The 22059-nt window shown below is 38.6% G+C and overlaps 1 protein-coding gene and 1 long non-coding RNA gene across 2 annotated transcripts in view; one reads left to right on the top strand and one right to left on the bottom strand.

Annotated features, from left to right (window-relative positions):
* LOC140950594 (dynein light chain Tctex-type protein 2B-like) overlaps positions 1-20031 on the top strand; it is a 32264-nt gene extending 12233 nt beyond the window's left edge. Inside the window, exon 5 of the mRNA XM_073399834.1 lies at positions 19330-20031. Within this exon, the coding sequence (XP_073255935.1) occupies positions 19330-19377 (48 nt within the window). The 3' untranslated portion in view covers positions 19378-20031. The remainder of the gene's footprint in view (positions 1-19329) is intronic.
* LOC140950595 (uncharacterized) lies at positions 14587-21014 on the bottom strand. The gene is made up of 4 exons (XR_012167202.1): positions 20774-21014; positions 19379-19423; positions 18051-18293; positions 14587-15471 (listed from the first exon to the last, which is right to left on the bottom strand). It is a non-coding gene; the product is annotated as an uncharacterized lncRNA (long non-coding RNA).
* Between the last annotated feature and the right edge of the window lie 1045 nt (positions 21015-22059).

Genomic DNA, 22059 nt, shown 5'->3' with positions numbered 1-22059 from the left:
AAACTTGAAAACGCTAGACTGAATCAGTTTATCTTACTTAGCTTCTTCAGTGTTGTATTCTTTATAAGCTATTTCTATTTTAGCTGTCATTTCTCGGTAATCCCTTTGTGGAAATCTTAATTTAGTTGATGCTTAATTAATCCGGTCGTATCCATGCATAGTTGTCATTTCATATACTTCGGCCTGAGGATTTCAGTATTAAGTTGGTACAGATTATGAATGATGTTAAACAGTACTATACAAGTTTCCTAACGTGGCGGTTAGCCACGAACCAACTCTATTATATAACAAACTCTAAAATTGAAAAGCTTGGGCCTTTATGTAACTAGACAGTTAAAATCTGAAGACAAACTCCAAAACTCTGTGATGTAGTATACTGAAATTAAAATATAGTCCTTCTATTTTAAAGCACAACAAAGGCTAAATGAAATTTGCATCGTTTAACAACAGCCATAATAACTGCCACAGTAATCACACGAATAGTATATTTCTACAAAACACATGTTCAGATCGATCGATCTTTGCGTCCTGCGGGACGCATGTCATTAATTATTTTGGGCATTTTGGGGGATTTTTATGCGTCAGGGACGCAGGACGCAGAGGTAACAAAATCACTGAAAACGATCTTCTTCGACAATCTCAGGGTCACTCTGGTAGTGGAGATCAAAGCTGTTGTTTGTTTACGTTGCTTGTTTACATTGCATTCTTAAATCACTCATTTTCCTTACCAGCCTAAGAAATAAAAAGTTTTTTAAACTAAAATTTCTACAGCTTGTTCATGTAACTTATGGAATAGAGAAAGTAGGGATTTTTTCGCCATAAACTGGGCTGTGGATGTTTTGGTCGCACTAAGCACGTGGCGTCAAAGAATCGGTCCTTTTTCACCCGTCGCCGCTCGCACGTAGTGTCGCGCTCTGTTTGCGTTCTTTCCGAAACAAAGATGTGTTTAAACAACAGTCTTGCAAAGCAGAGAGTTGTTTTCGCCGCTTGGCTGCTTTGCAACAGGTGTTTATAAAATGAACATTCGCGAGTCCAGCTGAGTAGAGACAAAATTGTCCAACATTGTCTGCTTGTTTTCCGTACAGTTCCAGACTCGTCGAATTCCTTTGTTTTTTTTTTCTGATTGTGTGGTTTGTTGCTCATATACCTTTTGTTTTGTTTCGCAGTTTTTTTTTACCGATCTAGCGTTTCGTTCCCAAGAAAGAAGCAAAATTAGAAATTAGCAATCATCTTTTGTTGAACTTCCATAGATAAGCATCGTTATAGGAAGAGGCATAACAAAAGGGTTTGGTTAAAAAATCAGTTGTCAATTTGATAAATCAGTGCCAATTTACATTCTTTAAGATTTGTCTTCGAGCGTGAAAAGATTTTGACAGTCAACGGTTGTTGCATTCCTTTTTCGAGCTCGATCAAACCTTTAGTACCAGTCCAATCAACTTTATTTTGAAGTAGGCAGACTACCGTGGCGAGAGCAGAACAATAAAAGAACTATCAGTTAGTTTTACAACTTTGTTTAGATGAAAGCATAAGAAAAACATGGTACAAAACAACACGGGGATTCTGTTCCTGCATAGAGGAACCTAACACTGGGTTCAAATCTAAATCCCGCATATTGACGGTTGGGGGTAGAGTATCTAGGAAGGCAGTTAACCACCTTAAACATCTACCTTTGGATCAGGAAAATGCTTTCATCTTTATGACTATCGCCAGTTCTTTTAATATCTACAAACGTTTTTCTTGCGTAACGATGTCGTAACTGTAGCGTTTTCTTATGATGATCGAGTTTTTATACATTTTGAAACGCATTCAACATTGTGCAATCTCAAAAAAATTGAGCAATTCCTTTTTGTCACGTTTTGGAGTTTCAGCTCTTCTCTGTAGTTACCTTTGTTTCAATTGTGCGAAGCAACTAACCTCAATAACCGCATGCACGCGGTATTTGTCAAAAATCTCGTTGTTCCTTGGGAATTTGTTTAGGATAATTGGCTCGCAAAACTCAAATTTCAACGTGTCTCCGTAGCTAGTGGAACGAATCCTTCTAGTGTCACATTTTTTTTTTCGGTCTATTTCAAACTGAAATTTGAGATGTTATTTTCGTATTTTTAAAGTTTACGGTATTCGACGAATGAAGAGCAAAACCCACAAATTCCATTTATTACCCAGCGCGGTGGAAGATGATCTGCGTTGGCCAAATTTGCAAGTTTTCGAGACAACGTAATCTTGCAATGCTCGACTGACCCCTCGCCGTAGGCGTTGTTTTATAAACACCGCACGCTCAAACAATGTCCCCCAGCCACGACAGGTGTTAGCATTTTAACACGAACAATGAATGTGTCGCTGCGTTATCTTCTCTCGAGTTATTCCCACGGTCTCCTTAAATTCAGCCTTGTTATTGTTATATGTTATTGGCACGCAAGAGTGCACAAAATGACTGAGAAATTTTGTCCCGTAACACGAGGGTTTGTGGAGCAATTTTGGCCCATTGACGCTACATGTGGTCGAAATAAGGAGCGTATGATGTGCTTAAGCCGCTCTGACCCCTTTCATCAAATCGATCGGTGCCCTTTGAACGTGGCACGGTCTTTCAATCCACGCACGTTTCTGAACAATTCTAGATTACTAAATCACGACTTTTGGATTTGGCTTGTCCTTGTGCCCTAGATTTACCTGCATAATACTAGCGGCTCCAATTATTTTAGTTCTTTTTTTAACCTTGAACAGTTAAAGAAGTCTTATAGCTTGACCTTCCTGCCCATGGGGAGGGGGGTACTCCCTATAATGGCCTATACGGGGTGGCTACGCCCTAAAGTGGTACCTTTTTCAGGCTTCAGGTATATGGAAGGGTAGAGATTTCACTTGCTGAAGTATATGAAAGGGTTGGGAAGTCTCTCATTTCGGCCTGTAAAGAGGCCCAATAGGGCTAAGAGATACATTTTATGGTTGTGAAAAAGTGGGAAACCTTCTGTTTTTGTGATTTATTCATAACTGAAAGACAGTGCGTTTACAGCAGTTTAAAGGGATGTAAAGTTCGAAACTATGCATTTGTCAATAAAGCTCTACGAAAGGGGTGCGTTTTCTGTCATAAACGGTATATTAAAGGGTAAGGGGTTGGACGTCTGTGCGGAGCCTCCCTGTATAAAACCCCTTCTGAGCTCCCCCGATCCTCCTTGTTATGCTGTACACAAGGTGGGTCTTATGAGTGGGTATATGGAGGAAGTCGTTAAGTATAATGTGATCATTCAATTGTGAACTGAAAGCCAGCGAACAGTATTAGCCGTAATTTTGTTTGAATATGCTGTATTCCTGAAGTATTTAGAAAGTCCGTTGTAAAGTATAACCATTAGTTTAAAAGTTTTGAGCAGTATTTTAGCGTTGTATTGTTTATCGTACTTCGCGAGATCGTGAATACAATCCTGTAGTGTGGCCATTCAGATGGAGACGGTGGGCAAGGCATTGTCGAGGTACTTTTGATAATGTTGAACAAGGTAGCACTAGCTTAGCACTGACTCTGGATGCAATCATAGAATGCCACCGTTCTCATGATATCTAAGGAGAACTTTCCTACAGTTCTGCTTCTCATTCATTAAAAAGTTCTTCTTGAATCATCCTGGAAATTGACCGATACAGTCAAGGGACATAAGTATTCGTCACTTTCAAAAAAGATGCTCGAAATTTTCACCCCTGTTGTGCACACTATCAACAGGAAAACCTTGATGCGGGGCGCGCGTTTGGTCAATAAGGCCAGGGCGGAAAAAAATAGCAACAATAGAAACAAACAAACATCCGACCAAAAGCACGAAAAAAAAAAGAAGAAATAAGAGCTGGTTTTTTTTTGGACTTCGTTTATTCAGTCATTCGACATTAAGTTCAAGGTTACGTCGCTAAAAAATAGTCATGTTGTTTTCGTTTTGCTTCTGAGAATTTATTTTAAGCTCTCATGAGTCGAAAAGGTGCTGACCTGTCCACAAACTATCACGACTGTTCTAAGCAAGTACGGGAGGACTGGCACAGTGGAGACTTTGACGCGAAGTGGCAGGAAAAGGAGCTTCACAAATAGAGACAGAAATGAGTTAAAGCGTTTGGTTAAAAGTAACAGACGACTTACCTTGCAGGACATTACTGCAAAGCTAAACGAGTGCAAAACAAAGACTTTCAGCCAGAAAACCTTGCAAAGGTTGTTGCATTTGGAAGGATATAAAAGAAGGTTAGCGAAAAAGAAAATGGTGGTTCGGGAAGCGAATCGAAAAAAGCAAGTCAAGTGGTGTAAAGAGCGAAGAGGTCGAATAGTAGACAACCACTGGAAAAAAAGTAATGTTTTTAGATGAAAGTCAGATTGTGCTCGGAACAAACAACCATTACATGCATGTAAATGTTTACATTTGGCGAAAAGACGACAAAAAGTACAACCCACACCTTATTTGTTCTCGCTCTGAACGGAAGATAAGATTGATGATCTGGGGATGTATTTTTTACGATGGTGTTGGAACTCTGACTGCAGTTGAAGGCAACATCGACGCTGCCAAAGTGCATTGGCATTCGACAAGAACTTATGGCCAGTAGTTGTCTGGTATTTTGAAGGAAAAGAATACTTGTTCATGGATGACAATACGCCTGTTCACAGAGCCCACACTGTAGAAAATTATAAAGAACAAAACGAAGTAACCCCAACGGAATGGCCAGCACAATAACCAGATTTAAATGTAATAGAAAATATCTGGCTCTACATGAAGAGAGAGCTACAAAAGTCCGCGGTAGATATATCGCTACCAAAACTGATCCTCTGCGTGAAATCCAGAACATGTGGCGGAACATCGAATTGGATTATATAAGAAACCTTTACCAGTCCATACCTGACCGTCTAGACGATGTAATTAAAATGAAGGGTCATCTCATTAAATATTAAGGTGATTTTAAAGTCAGATTTGCCGAAAGCGGTGTTAAAACAAGTGCGCGTAGAATGTTAACGAACGCCGCCATATTGAAAGTGACGAATACTTATGTCCCTCGACTGTAGCTAAATGGGTGGGCAAGTTCTTGCCGAAAAAATGTCAACCGTGTCATAAAAACCAAATTCTCAAGTTATCGCTTAAACCATAGGAAACAAAAACGGCGCCAAGGCGGCGTCTTTGTATTGCTGAAATAATTTCAGTTAATTTCCTCGAATTTGAATTCATTTCCGCAGCTTTCGTTTGCATTTTTGTTTGTTTTACAATTTGTGTTTAACACTAGTTGTTTTGGCTACGACATAGGTCTGAACTTTTTGCAAATTTTAAGACCACACCCAAAAGGCGTTCATCTTCGATGCATTAAAACCAAAACGGCTATGAATCGCTGATATTTTGATTACCTTAAACGGCCAAGAAAGTGCTTAAAAAGGAAACATCAACTAGATTATCTTAGTGTCGAAAATGACTGCAAAATTTGTACAATAATAATAGTGTTACGAGTAACAAATTTTGTTCGTTGTAATATTTGTCTCGCAGTTAAATGTCATTCCTTTGCTTTTGAGCAAGCGAACGAAAGCGCCAGAGCAAATGGGATATCAACTGAATTTAAGTATCAAAACTGGCCGGAAAATTGTAAAAATTACGAAGGTAAGGCAAAGAAAGCGTCATGGCTTTAGTCATTTAGTTATTGCTTGCATCATGATACCTTATTATTCCTAAGTCCATTGTCAGCTTTGAAAAAAGCAGTCCGCCAGCTAAGGTTCTAGCTAATTCTCAGTAATATCCATATTCTATTATGTAATCAGGCTTTTTATTGTAAATAGTTATCTCACGTAATTTTAGGCTTTATACTGTATAAAAGTTTTTGGATTTACCTTTTCTTTCTTTAGTATTTTCTTTATTTGCTTTTTTGTCTCGAGTTATTAGCATATTTTTGCTGAAGGTCTAACCAACCTCATCAAACCGGAGATTAAATAAAGCTTCATTCGTTCATTCATTGCTGTGTCACTCAGTCGTTTTGCAGCTAAGCTGAACACATTTTACCGTCCTTATTAGACCCTGAATTTTTACAAGGTCACATAAACGGATTTGTTTCAATAATATGATAGTTTTCCCGCTTCAACAAAAACCGATAACAGGGTAAGGTGTTTTTGATCAGTCTATACGGTAGTCTCTATCAAGCGGGTAAGTATTAGGGAAACTAATTGCACTATCCACTGGATAGTGATTTATCCGGTGGATAGCGCTATCCAGCCTTTGAACAACCGAGGCCTGAACAATGCAAAGTTCTGTTTTTGCGAAAGACGGAAAAAACTAATAGTACCGACAACGAGAACCTCTTACGACGCTTCATTTGAGTGGTCACCCCTTAGGATTCCATCTACAGTCTCAAAGGTTACTATAATCACTTTGTACAGCATGATAGACAGTACTACGGGAAAGTACTTCTCAATAAAATGGTATAACCAATCAGGAAAAAATAAAGGACATTTAGAAAGTATACCATGGTGGACTCAAAAGTTGGAACCAATTTGTACATCATAGGCTGCTTACACATAGTTAGAGGAGGGGAATAATAGCTATGGCTTATACAGTCCCCTCCAACTCCATAAGATCATCGCGATCGAGTGAAACTACGATGGATGTACGTTATATCGACGATCTTTCGGGGAAATAGGGCTTCTGAAGTGTATAACTTGGTTTAGGATTTTGTTCACAGACCCCGTTAGATGATTATTTCAGTTGAGTGGTAATGGTCTCTCGAACCGAAATGTTTTACTATTTTGCCATTAGAACCTTAGTTACCTGTGACAATTTTAAAATTTCATCAAGAGCGCTGTTGCTTTTGTAATAAAAAAGAAAAAGAAAGCAGTCTTAAGAGGCGGTGGTTATTATGCAAAAACGAAAAGAGATATCGTTCACAATTCGTTCACATGCGTGGGATGGAGGAAAAAACTTGGGGATTACGGTTAAGTTCCTTTGGGTGCCTGGATTATTATTTTGTTCGTTGTCTCTGGTTGGTAGCGTGCTGAATGCTTTTTTTTTTCTCTGAAAGTGGTTTCGAAACCTAAAGCGGCCACCTACGCTTTTGATTTTCGCTTTATTACCAACGGGAGTTGTCTCAATCCGACACCTATTCCAGCTGCCCAAACGCCCACTTCAAAACTTAACAAAACATGTGTCTTACAACGTTTAAAACATGACTTTAGAGTCAAGGCTTTGTCCATTGCTCTGTTATGTGATCCCTACAGTCGTGTTCAATTTATCCAGGTCATTGAGTTTCACGCTGAATATATAACAGCACTTTGATGGTAAAATAGCTAGTATTCGGTGTACTAAATGTGGCCTGCGTGTAGTTGTCTATAATTTCCGTCGTTTCACTGGTGAAGCAAAGAAAGTAGAAAATGTCTGCAACTATAAGGCTTTGTTGTTTGTCAGTTGAACTGAGCCATAGACGTCGCGCAATCTTTTTCTTTAAAGTTATCGAGGTAGTACCAAGCGAGCGGCGTAGTCGAGAGCTGTGTGAAACGACGGTGTGAGCTCTTGTCCCTACGCGCTCACTGTCACTAAGGACTTGACGGATCTAAAAGAAAAGGTGGACTGCAAGCAGCCGGTCTAACTGAGCCACTGTACGGTCAAGACGTTCTTGTGAATAAAGATATGCCTTTTGTTCTTGCTGCAAAAGATAATTTCAAGCTTGAAGATAAAAGATAATATTGATCAAGAGTACAGTTTTCCATTGTCGTCATCGTGGTATGCAGTTGTGGTATCTTGAGTTTACGACGAATTAGAAAGGGGGGTTAAGTTTCCTGGAGATTTAACTTCCCCTTTTGTCTTTGTACCGAATCAAATCAAATCGAAATAATGAAAAAAAAAAACAGATTTTAAAGAAAAATATCTTGAGGAATCTGTTCGTAAACTTTGCTTTCCACACTATAAATGGCTGAAAATTTCGTGCAATGGAAGCTGTTTCTTATGTTGTAAAAGACGTTCATACCCGACTTTGAAGCCGCGGTTGGAGAGTTCTGTTGACTCGTTAAATTTTATATAATTGTTCAAGATATATCTAAATTGTGAGTGGTTGGGTGAAACCTGACCTTCTCCAATTCATTATTGTGCCATACTCCTTGGTGATACTTAATATTGTGTTTACTCTGTTTTGTTTTTTTAGATTTTATTAAAGTTTTCAATGGTCCGCGTCCCTGTTGAACTATGCTTTCTTTCACAGGTGTTTGATTTCAGATTCTTTTCAAAAACAAAATAACTTTCTTAACTTTCCAGACATTTTCCGACTGTACTTCCATCATCATCAGCCTAGCAAGCCACACCCGGAGCACAACTGTGATGACATTTATTGTTTGACTCATTTTAGCTGATTCTCGCGTACCGATAGAATGTCTGATCCATTAGCGTTTCTGGGGTGTTGTTGCGTAATAAACTAGTCTTTTCAAAGTGGAAGGATATAGGCCTCGTCCAATTGTATCCGTTTTGTTTGAAAACGGACTTTTTATTGTCTAGATAAGCCGCAAGGAATATCTTGAAATTCCTCCTCCCCTTATCTACACTTTCTCGAAGTCCGTTTCCGGATTTTGACGCTCGTCTCGCGACTTCATCGCTCGCTCTCGCTCGCTTCGCGAGCGTTCATCGCGCCTTCGGCGCCTTCTCGCGGTCAACTTGTTGCAAGTCGACCAATCATCCGGATTGACTATTTCGCCGACAGAATTCCCCATCAAACACAGATATGTCTATGTTTGCCGATTGTCGAACCAAAAACCGCCGGCCGAGTCCTTATTTGTTTTGAAAATCGTTTAACGCTTCCGATTTTCAATAGCGGTAGTGAAAGTAGCCTAATTATCTGGTATAAGGAGCGAAAGAAACCTCATTGGCATTGACAGCACTTGTAATGAGTCCACCGACCCCCCTCGTAAATTGAAATGAAAGGTACCTTTTCGGCGGTTACTCTTAATTTCCCCGGATACGTGCCAAACTACAACGGATACCTGTGGTTATGTTCATCATTTTCAAGATCATTCAGCACCATATCTGTTTTGAAATACCGAGTTATATACTGGCACGTACGAACCTTAGCACTTATTTTCAAGTCTTTAATAACTATCAACGACCCCGCGAATCTTCCCCTCAAGGAGCCACTTGATTATAGGGCAATTAATTATCTGCCGTTGGTAAATTGATTGAATGTTGAATCATTTCTCGTGAATTTTTCCTTCGTTGTTTTCAAACCTTTCACACTTTTGTCACACTTTCTGAAGTCCATTTTTTCCAACGAGGAAGCAGTTTTGCTTTTATATTTTTTTTCCCTTTTTTTTTTTATGTCGTCGATAAAATTGCACGCTTCCTCAATTCTAATGGCTCGAGATGAAATACTTCACCTTCTGGTTAGCTCGTTGATAGCAAATTTTCAAATTGTTGAAGGAAATGGAAAATCGGATTATGAAAGAAAGATGGTGTCGAAAAGTTTCCTAGTCAAGGGAGAGACGAAAAGATGACTATAACCTAACAAAAGACAAGTTTGTTTAAATGTAAAAAAAGAAAAAAGCAACGAAAAACGGGAATAGGAAAGTGTTTTTCCTGAAAATGGTGGAGAAAAAACGACGCTTTATAGTACATGTTTTCACATTTTGTTAATCTTTAGTGATGAATTTTTTTGATACACATTTACAAAGAAAAAAAGAAAGTATGATAATAAAAAAAAATTAAGCAAACACAAGGTGAAATTATTTGCAACATACCCTTATAGCCAATTTTTACCGCATAGCTCTTGGACCGACACTGATTAAAGCAGCAACGACGGCGACAGCTACGAAAACGTCACTTAAAAAGTGAATTGGCGCTGCCTCAAACTTTATCGCGCTTATTCCAACTCGTTTCATTCGTCAAATGTTGGTACTGAATTTTTTTTAAGTTAAATTCTGAGGACTGCATCAAAGCTCAGGAAAAGAACAAGAAAGTTGTTGTCTTGGGTTTCCCTTATCGACAAATCGTGAAACTGGGCACTTTCATGTCGTAGTCGTGCGACGACGGCAAAGAAATGTACAAAAAAGCGTGATGCACGTGCAAACTTGTTGTTTTGCTAATCTATGCCTTTTTGCCGTTCCCGTTTCCGTCGTCCTTGCTTAAGCTCCCTAATAGAGCGGTTTTCACTTGACTGTCGTAAAACCAAAACCAAAGTAAATACACTAGCCAACCAAAGGGCGTAGTAAAACCAAAACCAAAACCAAAACCAATCCCTTTCGACAGTCAAGTGAAAACCGCTCTAAAACACCAAGCGTTTGGTGTTGACGATCTTATAATCTAATTTGGATGGATTAGTCTGGGAAAGAATAAGATGGATTTTTTGAAGAAGTAGCTTCTTGTAGCTCAAGTTTGTATTGAGACATGTTCGGAAGGTCATTCCTCGTCATCAGTGAAACATAAAATTCAACTTTGAATGTTATGTTTGACTATGAAAGAATGTAAGTTAATTAAAGGAGGTCACACTTTTGGGCAAAAATGCAAAATGAGAGAGCTGCTTGCCGAAAGGGCAAGCTGGAATCGATGTCTTTTTTCTCGAGCCCTGCTGATTGATCATGTCCGGAAAATTAGAACAAGTCTGAAAGATTGAAAAAAGTTATTTCTCAGAATATCTATGCTGTTGCTGCTCTCTAGAAATTTTCCACTCCATTGTTTTCAAGATCTAACACGCTCTGTCGGACATTCTGCAACTGTCAGTTTTATTCACCTTTGCGTGCAGACCATTTTCCAAAGGAGCATCAGTAGCTTTGGGAGAATAGTTTTTGCAGTTGTCATGGTTTCACATCGCCCCGCTTTGTGATCGGTTTAGTACATGTCGTGTCACCTTCTTAACCAATCAGAATTACCCAATCGTTAGAAAGTTTCTCATCCGCGTCATACGCGTCTGATACCAGCTTCATGACACCCAGTTTTCAAAACTTAAGAAAAAAAACCTCGTCAGCTGACAAAGTTATGAGTATCCAATACCGTATGGCACTACGATTAAAACTTGTTTAAAACTCTAAGAAACTAGTAATTTAAAACGCTCCTTTCATTCCGGACAGTTTTCTCTTCCGCGACTTTCATTTACAGAACAAAATAAAACCATAATATATTTAACCACGTAGCACCTAAGAGCTTATACAAGAACTTAAAATGTGTGCGCATGTACCCAGGAAGCTTTACCATAGACATTCAGACTATTGGCTAGAAAACCATTTTCCTGAATAACGAACTAACGCGCCTTTGCCTAAAGTATTCATTAGCACATTGGAGGGACAAAAAGTATGTAAATCTGAGACTGTAAGGCTTTTTAAACTTGTGTACAGTTTGTCTGAAATGTACAAGATCCATTCTTTTTGGCAAGGGCTTAACAAAATGCCTGTAAATATGCACTTTTTGGGTGTGCCTATTTCCGGATCCATTGTGTGAGAAAACTCGGTGACTTCTTATCACGCCCTCCGTTTTTCAGACGACATGGTGTTTTTTTTTTAATTTTGCTCCTTTTTTTCAAGCGTGTACGTCTCTGTTTTTCCCGGCAATGTTTGCACAAACAAACTATACTACACGTGTCATACGATAAAAACGTGACGAATTGTTTATAAAACGAGGCTACCGCGGCTTCATGATGTCTACCAGTACCATTGTCACCCTTGACAAAAACATGGATTGTTTATAAGTTCTAGACGCCCCTGGCCTTATATGGTTTATTTTGCTTGTTTACTCGTGCGAAAAATCTGTACCTCGTGAGAAAACATACCGTTGGTATATTTTTGCGACTTCGCTTCATTTTCTCATGTGAAATTCTTTTGAAGATAAAGTGCTAGTTATTTTAACCATAGTTTTAACGAACTCGAACTTCATTTAGACAGCTGTTTTAATATACAATAGGTTAAAGAGCTCCAGATCGATTTATACTGATGTGGGTATTATTTCAAGGAGATGATTACTCTAGTCTACCTGTTAAACCTTTCCGTCATTGTTCACAGCCTATAATGTTAAGATGTTAGGGTTTAAAAATTGAAAATGGCTTAGAATCGTAGGTAGACATCGCCGACTTGATTTGTTTTAGTCAGGCCACTTTTGGGACCCCCAGGAGACTTTGTTTTTCAAAGTTAAACTATGAGCTTAGCTTAAAATACCAGACGGTTTTGGCGAATTTTGCGCCGTTTTCCCTAGTAAATGAAACTAGTTGTGGTTCTCTGTATATAAACTTTTAAAATAAAGAGATAACGAGTCCCCGTTGTAGGAAAAAATTTGCCTGTACAAATGTGTATGTTCGAAACCCGCAGGCCACAAAAAAACGTGGAAATCAAAAGAACTGTCTTGACATTTTTAAGAAGCGTGGGTCTTTTCTAGAAAAGAAATAGAAAGATACGGAATTCTTAGCATACTTAGACAAAATGAGATGATCCTAGAAAAAACACTGTGTCTTCATTCTTGTATTGTATAGACATTTGTTCACGGAAGCGCTCCTTCCTAGAGCGGACACACCCATATATCTTTAGATGAACCGCCTCATAAAGTATATTTCCGATCGTCTCCTTCGCATTCCTGCTTTTGTATTTGATTTTCCGACTGACTCAGACAGCATGTATGCCGAATGGTATTCCGGTAATTCCGGATTGGGTTTTGCTTTTTGTCAATGATTTTTTAGTCAGTCTTAGATATCTTTAGTTTCACGATCGATTTCACGTGGGCTTCTGTTGCGTATGAAACAATTATGTTTTCTATCGCAGGCTTGCACCCCTTTGATGAGCCGAATATTACCCAAGATACTGGCCAAGTGCTTCTAGTTAACCAGTGTATACTATACTAGGTTCCCTAGCTCTTGAGTGAAGTTGTTGAATTTACATGGGAAATTCATTTGACTTGTTTGCCTCGCATCCTCCACATCCTGTGTGTTTGAAATTGTCGGGTCTGTTGTTGTTCCTCGTGAAAAGGGCACAAAGAAAGTCCATTTTTGTGAAAGTTCTTAAATTCCAAGGTTAGAATTTTCATTGCGCGCTACTGATCTTTCATCCATCAGTATAACAAACAGCACCGCATAAGAACTCCGCTAGTTTGAATGTGGTTGAACTTCAAACTTTAGAGTTAGACCAACTAAGGTTTATCGAACACAAACAGCATAACAAACAGTACGACAGTCAATTCTTTTCCATAATTTGTTTTATTGGAATATATATTTTAACGATTTCCTTCAAAGGAGTCGAAGCTCGATTTGTCTTTCATCATAAAGCATCGTAAGTATGAACTACCTTGTACTGAATAAAGGAAAACACTGCTCAATAGCTTTGTTTTGAATGGTTACACTTTAGGATTTCATGCTTAGACTAAATAGTTCTAGAATTACCTTTCATTTCATGATAAACAGTACTACAGTAAAGTATTACTTAGTAGCTTCAGTTCATTTGAATGACCACACTTTTAGATTCCATCCATAGACTCAATAGTTAGAACCACCTTGTAGAGCATAATACATAAACAGTAGCTTTCTTTTGCATAGTCACACTGCAGGATTTCATCCACAGACTCAATAGTTAGAACCACCTTGCAGAGGATAATAAAGAGTAACAATGAAAGTACCGCTCAGTCGCTTTCTATTGAATAGTCACACCACATGATTTCATCCACAGACTCAAAAGTCGGGACGAAAGTCAGAACAGCAACTTGTACAGCATAACAAACAGCACCACAGGAAAGTGCTGCTCGGCATAGCTTTCATATGAATGGTCAAACGTAAGATTTCATGTACAGACACAAAAGTTAGAGCCATCTACGACATAAACATCCCCGAAAAAATCACTACTGTGTTGTTCCTGCTTACGTAATTTGTTCACTTGTGTTTGAAAACTTGTTATGTTCAACGTTTACCATATTTGAAGCATTTTACCGTTTGATGAGAACATTCTATTAAGACACACACAAAAAGCTGACTTCTTACTTGGTTTCTTTATTTAGCAAAGGCGTGTGGATACAGTTCATTCCGACTTTCTGATCGACATCGCACTTGATCGCCATCTTTCTTTAGTGGCCGTGTGTTCAACTTCATTTTGAACTACGGTAGTTCTTGCTTATCTCTTCCGGCAACTGAGCTCCTTTCTAGTTCTTCATTCCTAACTGGTCGCATCATTGAGGAAGTTGTAACTGCAACAGCGAAATACAAGTGAAGCGGATCACGACAACTGATCCGTGTTAACACTGTATGTATATGTATCAATTAACAGTCAACAAAAGCGTAGCGGGCCTTCTCGATCCCTTGCTTTAGTTGTTTTGACCGTTGAAACATAACTATTGTCCAAAATTATTGGGCGCTTTACAAGGTGGGTGGCCTGTTCAATCCATGATCATGTATAAATAAGTTATTATCCATGTGAGTTTGCGGATACGCTGCCTTTAACGAAGGCGAGCCCTCTGTGCTCTCGCTGTTTCAAGCTGCGCGCAAGCTGTTGAAGACGGAGCGTGGAAATCACGCGCGTCAATCGCGTTTCGGGCGATAAACGGTTCCACAGTTTCATATACAGAGTCAAGTTAGGCCTTGAACTGCATACAGCCCCTTTAAAAGCTTAATAGCCTAGAAGGATGTATAAAGATTGTCTTATTGCAAATTTTAGGTGATAGACTGGCTAAAAAGTTGGTATCGCTTTGTGGGGTTTTAAGAGGTTAGAGTTAAGAAATATATAGTTCAATTTTGACAGCAAAAATGCAACTTACACACGATATTTGCTTTATAAAGCCTATTAACAAAGTACACATGATAACCCTGAGAGATGGTGGAAAACCGACAAGTTACGAACAAATATTATGTAGCTCACCTGTTCTTTTTAAACACATTAGATACAATCATCCACTAATAACTATTATCGTGGCTCTTGCACCTAAAATCATCGCGTGTTTTATTATTTCTTGTTGCAAAAAATTGTTATCGTTTATCGTTCATATATATAATTAATACATGTATTTTTGTTTTAAAAATACGTTTACTATATTGCTTTTCGAATAACATCCGCTGATACGCGGTTAATCGTTTGAACATATACATTCTTTGTTGGAAAGAAAGCCAACTTTGTTTAAGTTTTAAGACCACAGGTGGCAGTGTCAAGACTTTTCGAGTCGCAATTTTCTGACAAAAGTATCTTGAAACAGTCGAAACGATAGTCATCTTTAAAGTATTAGTTTGGAACAATCAAAGCACGCTATAAATATAACACAATAAGCTACGAGGGGCGGTTATTGAATCAACCAAGTCTAACTAGACCGTGGTTTAAAGAGTCGTTGGACCTCCAGATATGTTTACTGATGGTTAATTCCAAGGAGTTATCCTTCCAGTCTGCCCTATATGTCTTCTTGACCCTGCTAAACGTCGTTTAGATATTGGGGTTGGCCAGTTCTGTACGAATGCGGTAGCAGCGAAGATGACTACCATACCGAGTAGGAATGCACGTTGTCTCGTTTAGGGGGTGTAAATTGCAGTTGACTTTAGGGCCGTGCGTAAACTGAGAAGTGAAGAATACTGAAGGACAAAAAGAGGAAAAAGAAACAATCAAGCACAATATCTTACCACAATTAAAGTTATTATAGCAGTGTAATTTGGTATTCTGTCTAACAAGGTATCTTTGGGCTCAATTAAAGCTTTGACGACGCCCTGATTTACGGGTATAATTCCAATACCTTACAGGCGTTCCTGTCGAACGTGGGAGTCACCCCTTCCCCCCCCCCCCCCGCCACCTCACCCTCCTCCTGCGCTTACAAAGCAAGGAGGAGATCACATGGGTCACAACAAGGGTTTCTTTTAACAGGCTTACTTTTTTTTAATACATCCACAGAATCAATCGCTATGGAAACACCTCGCGTAGGGTACAGCGTGCTGTTTGAATGTACTTTTATTTTATTTTTATTTTTGTTCTAGTGGCAATACAGAATTTCCTCTTCCGACTAGTTCATTAGACTCGATATTAGTTTTTAACTGCAAAAATAGATTTTACAAGCTGTTATTAAAAGCTAAATTTCGATCATGTGCCTTTTGTGTAGTCATACAAGGCATTCCGAACCAAAGTTTACATCTCTATCGTTAAAATAATTGTTCTATCTTGTCGGCAATGTTGATCTGCTGTGAAGTTCGTTTGCATGGCATGCAAAACGCTTTTGGCAAAAAAATATCGGCGGTCTTATTAAAAATATCCCTGTCAAGATGTATCGATGTTACGATATTCTGGATATTAACGCAGAAGAAACATTTCCTCCGCTTGTTTACCATTAAAACGTCTAATAGTAACAATATTACACGGAATTCTTTTTTGGCTATTTAAAGAATTAACGGGATGCTGTGAACATGTCTGCGAGAAATGAGCAGCATTAGACTAGCCACAGGCAGCCCAAGCACAATATGAGAGATATTGCCTAATCTCTACCAACGTCCCCAGCGGCGAGAAACCATAATCTCAAAATGGCCACCCCGTTATAGATTTCATAAGAAGAGATTTATTCGCCGAAGTTTTCAATGAAAACCGTCTTCATATATTTGCATGGTGTGTTCTTGCCTCCTGTGTGATTATTTTCCGTGCGATTGTAGCAACTGTCGCGAATAAATATCTTGTACGGCTCGCTAGGTAGGAATGTCCCGCAGACTGAAGAAACACCGAAAACCAGAAGCCTAGAAGGGGGCATCATATAGAGAAGACAGAAAAGTAGACAGCTTAATATGATACCTGATGAAATACGTTTATGTCGTCGAATGCACACGTTTGCGCATTTTTGCTTGATTACGTAAACTTTCCAACGAGAAAACGATTGCCTCACACAACTATTGCACAGCTGTGAGAAAATTTAGCATGTTTAGCACGCGCTAACTTTGGCTGAGCGGTCCCGCCCCCAAGACAGAGCTAACCGAACGTTTTTGGAAGAGACCTCCCCTTCGTATGAGCTTGCTTTCGTCTAGCCTTCGAAAACACCCGTTTCTCCTAGCTCCTGGCCGCGAGGAGCGAGGGTGATTGTTTTAGAGAACTGCGCGAAGCTTCTCGCGAGGAGAGACAGCTGTATTCGCAAACCACCATCTTTTTGGTGCTGGGTTTTAGATCAAACACTCTCATCTCGTGTTTGATATAGCTTCTCAGCCGAACTATAGGTTTTAACGAAAAGCTGAGCAAAACTGCGTAAAAACTTTTTTGTCATTTGAACGTCCTTGATAGTCTTTTTCAGTAAGGTTGTAATTATGCCCTTTCAGATGACGCGATCAGTTATAAAACCTCCCATCCAAAACTAAAAGAACTTTCGCAGTTTTGCACGTAATAAGAAATTTTTGGCATTTTCGTTAAACTTTATTCTTTTTATATTCCATTTTAGGTAGTGAATTTTCATAAACTCTGGAAAAATGTTTAAACTATGAGCCTGAGGAATTTCACGATCTCGAATCTTATTTTACCTCTCATTTGAACACGTGACTGAAAATGTGACGGTCGCAGAAGAATCCTAAAGCTCTTCAGAGTACTCTTGTTTGTAGCCTTACTGACAGTAAAAGTACATTCATCTTTACATTCATTTTCCACCCCCTGGTAAGCTAAACATGATTTTCTTTTATTCCTTGCACATACCCTGAATACATAAAGCGTAAATAACGAATGGTCGTTTAAGTTTATAAAACTAATTCGAAAAGCTTGTTAACTTGCATAACACAGATTGATTTACGCTGTGCGCGAAAGACGCGTGCCACGTGCCCACGTGGTTTTTCTAAGGCGTGAATCGTGCGCTCTTTTTCTTTTTTTAACGTTGCTTAGCTGGATATCTATTTTTTTTTCCAGCGTTGTTGTTGTTGTTGTTTTGGCGGGGGAAACTGTTCAGACGATTTTCGAGTCATCGTTGTCGGAAAAGCTGCACTAGAGATTCTTTAAAAACGTTGGTTTGATCACGTACGCTATACGATAGGTTTAAGATCGTTCTTTAGTTCAGATGTTTTCCGCATTATCGCATTTTCGAGGCGATTTAGGTTTTACGTTACAAGAAAAAAAATACAATGTAATATAGTCGCACATTATAAAAAAAGATATTGTGTAACAAAATTAAACAAAAAGATCCTTTATAACATTGTAAACCTACCTGCAATTAACACGTTTAAACATGTAAAGCTCGAAATTCCTCAACTTAACCTAAAAAATACGTAGCTATTCAGGCATGAGTTTCCTGTGGTGCTATTTGTCGCACTTTCTTGGGTCTGGTTGAGGTCTCATAAGCGTGACTGGGCAACCTGTGGAGTAAAGGTTTTTTCTTACACCAGTTGTAAAGGGTGTTGCAGAAATTGTGGCCTTCAACGGCGATGTTCTTTCTTATGGAGCTTTAAGGCTGCAAAAATCGTAAAGTGTAACCGTTACTACTAAGTAATGCAGCAGAGCGGCCACGTATGGGAATTTCAAACACCAAGAGCCAATCATTTAGAAGCTGGAGCCACCTTCTGCCACAGTAGACTCGAACCTGGACTTGACACTCCAATCGTATTTTTAATGATCTTTTTTTTTTGTAATGTTCGTAAGCGAAACAATGTCTGTTGCCAGGTCTTTCGTTTCTACATATCACTTACAAAGAATGGATTTGATAACTATTTTTTGATATGCCTTTGTAATCTTAACTTGTAGTTTACGGTGATCCATTGGGAAATAATTAGTTCCACATTTGTGTCTGTATCGCGTAAGACTCTTACATTTATAAGCGCCGAAAGATCAGAGCCCGTTCTTCACACTTAGGTCATTCGTGCAATTAACATTCATGTATTTTTTTAGCTTGAAAATAGACAACATAACTCAACTTGATTTTTCTTTTTAGCCTTTAAAACCCTCAGAAGAGGAACCTTTGTTTCCTAGCATTTACACCCGTAAAAGATCCCGCTTGTGGTTAATTTGAAGATCTTTGAACCATGCTAATGGCAGACAAAACGCTCTTGCTGAAAACTTGTCTTTGCAAACACAAGCCTACGTATAGTTCATTGTACAGTTATAACAATGAAATTATTAGGTATAGTTATCCAGTGAAAGATTTCTGTTATGCGAGATGGTCAGCAAATGACCCTATATGTCGGATTAAAACCTCTGCAGCTAAGACGTTTTTTCGCTTCAAAGGAAGTAAAAAAGAGTACGCAACAGTCGAAATTTCGCGCTGTTCCTTTGTTGTATCTAGGAAGTGCTGTCTTAGGTTCCCTTAAGTTTTGTGGTTATAATTTTTTCTCTTTTTGCCGCTGATTTTGCAGTTCTAAAGAATTTCTCCCTCTACTGTTCCCTAAGCCATAGTTTGCTCAGCTAGGTTAGTGAAAGCCAGTAAGTCAGAGATAGATCTGATACTTTCCAGCGAAACAACTATTGATTTTAAATGTCCCTTTTCTTTTTAGGACACTTTATTTTGCGTGGTGGCGGCCTATGGCGTTTTTTACTACTGACCTTAGTCTACGCCACGTTTCTGTTGGTCAGCGTCGCCGGTTCCCCCTGGAATTATCAAGCATAAGAATATCATTATTGTAAATATAAATATTAGTTTATGTAAATAGATCATTTGGGTACGTGCGTGCGTGATGCACTGTTCTGACTACGGACAACGCCCTCACCCCGCCTCTGCCAGCCTCAAAAATAAACAGTACACACAAACAAGCAAAAAGGAACATGATATGTCATTAGTGGAATAGTTTCGTTTCTCAATTTCTTTGCAGTGTAAGTTACTATACTCGGAAAACATTGGACGTTAATTTGCAAGGATTGATAGCAATATTCTAAGCATACTCTTTAAAAACTCTTGGCTGGCACTAAACAAAATCATTATTGAGCAGTAAAACTACCAGTTTCGAATTTCTGTGACTTCTTTGCAATCATTTTCCATTTCCTCAAGAGGAATTAATGCGCGAGCTTACTTTTCCCTCGTAATCTGTGTTATCTGAGGGATATCTCGCATTGGGATTAACATAAAGTTTTCGTTAATCCTAGTACATAGTGAGTCAGGGATTAGACATTACTAATAGATCACGATGTACATTTTTTGTTATAACTTTCGTTCCGTCATATTCATCGTATAATAAAGTTATTAGACCTGAGGTACTTAAGCCTTGACTCAAAATCACTTCTTCTTGGCTCTACGCAAATTCTCATTAGTTTCTGCCGCACAAAATGTGCTATCACTCGCTCCTGTGAAGTTCTCTTATCTGTACCGTAGTTAATCCAGCTTGTTTGATTTAATTCCTTTTCTTTTTTTGGCCATATTAATGGGAAATCGTGCGCAAAGACAATTAATTTCAAACCAGAAACGTCTAGTGTAGTATATAAGCATTTGCGTTGAATTTTATCCACCCTATCATCAAGTTCAAGGACTGATACTGTCCTCTCGTCTTCCTTGTTATTTATGCTAATGTTTAAAGGGGATTCTGTGGAAAATGAAGCCAGTTATGGCGCTTCTTCAGTTCTGGTGGTTCACTTTTACAGAGTAGAATCTTAAATTCATATTTTTCCAGTGTTGAGGTTGAGCTAGATGCTATTAATATTGTGGTTAAACAACTCACAAAGGAATAAACCATCGTCGTCTGGTTTGATATTCACGGAACTATGTTCCTTGCAAAAGCCAATACTAGTATTGAGTCCCCAGCTTACTTGTATTGTCGTTTCCTTAAAAGCCCATAAACAGTGGACACGCTTTAATACCTTCAATATTACTATGGCCCTTCTGTTATTATTATTATTATTATTATTATTATTATTATTATTATTATTATTATTATTATTATTATTATTATTATTATTATTATTATTATTATTATTATTTTTTTATAAATATTGTTTCCAAGAACATACCTTTTTAAAATATAGCCGGGGAATGGAGGCAAAGGCAAACTCAATGTCCACTTCCTCTTTCATTCTGACTAATCAGACACCTCACAGTCTCTATTTCTATTTGCGTGCAGTGATAGATTAAGATTTTCCTTCGCGCTCTGGGAAATGGCGAATCTTTGACATCCATAAAAGGATTAGCAAATCTTTTATTTGTTGTAACCGAACTGTAAGTAAGTCGTGCTTGATACATCACGAACAGAGATCAGTTTTACCCCTAAAATTCTACTTTCTCATGGAAACTCTTAGTCGACTCAAGTTATTTTATTATTTCTTCTGTTGTAACAGTTTTTGCGTCGATTTTTTCCTTGAAGGGGGGCATTGAAAACATTCTTACTTTTTTAAACCAGTTAACGCCCTTTTGACGACCAGAGGTGAATTTGCGGTGCTGCGATCGGCTCCTCTTTCAAGCTAAGGTGGATATGTTTATTTACTTTAATGTAAAACCCACGGAGCTTTCTAGCTTTCTGTCGCTGAATTTTAGAATACTGATCCACGCACAAACAAATTGTGGATTAATCTGCTAGATATTAGAACTAAAATAAACAGGCTTTCTCTCCATCTGTGTACGCTGTGATTCCTTTGTGTGCGTTCCATAGCAATGTCTCGGAAGTTTAAAAAGTGACTGCAGTGACATTGAGACGAAGTTAAGAGCTTTTGTTTGCAGATTTGCAGCATTTTCTCACCTAATTTATTTATTTGCGATGATGGTCTGGTTTTCCGACGAAATCACAACAGTTTTCGCAGTTCACTGTGCTATCACGGATTTATCGTGACAGTGTCTGGAAATAAAGATCTTTAGATAAAGCTTCTCCTATATACATTGCCATTTTAAAGTATGTTGAACACGTTGTTACAAAGTAAACCTGAAATGTATTCCACTGACGTCGGGACGAAAAGTACACATGAAAATGTTGGTCGTGCGTGTGTGTCGCGTTTGGCGCGTGCGGAACCTTCTGCAAGTGGTGTAATGTGCATTTGACAGTGAGCGATGAAAGCTTCCAGAATTGCCCAACACACGCTTCCGTTCCTGTGGCTAAGAGATCGGAAATGTGTTTATCCGTGGGCAGGCGACATCGACGACTTCAACAAATTACAATCACGACTGAATTCTTCCTTCGGCTGTGTCGAACGCAGCGCATAAGGAATTTACTTAACAAATATTAGGTAACACGCGCAAATCGTTAAGTTGACAAAAGCGTTGTGTCATTTTTCTCGAAAACTCTCGATTAACAATTTCCTGTTTATCT

Source organism: Porites lutea, chromosome 10 (assembly GCF_958299795.1).
Source record: "Porites lutea chromosome 10, jaPorLute2.1, whole genome shotgun sequence".
Classification (NCBI taxonomy): Eukaryota; Metazoa; Cnidaria; class Anthozoa; order Scleractinia; family Poritidae; genus Porites; species Porites lutea.
The sequence above is the reverse complement of the archived record's forward strand: the minus strand, read 5'-3'. Positions and strand labels throughout refer to the sequence as shown.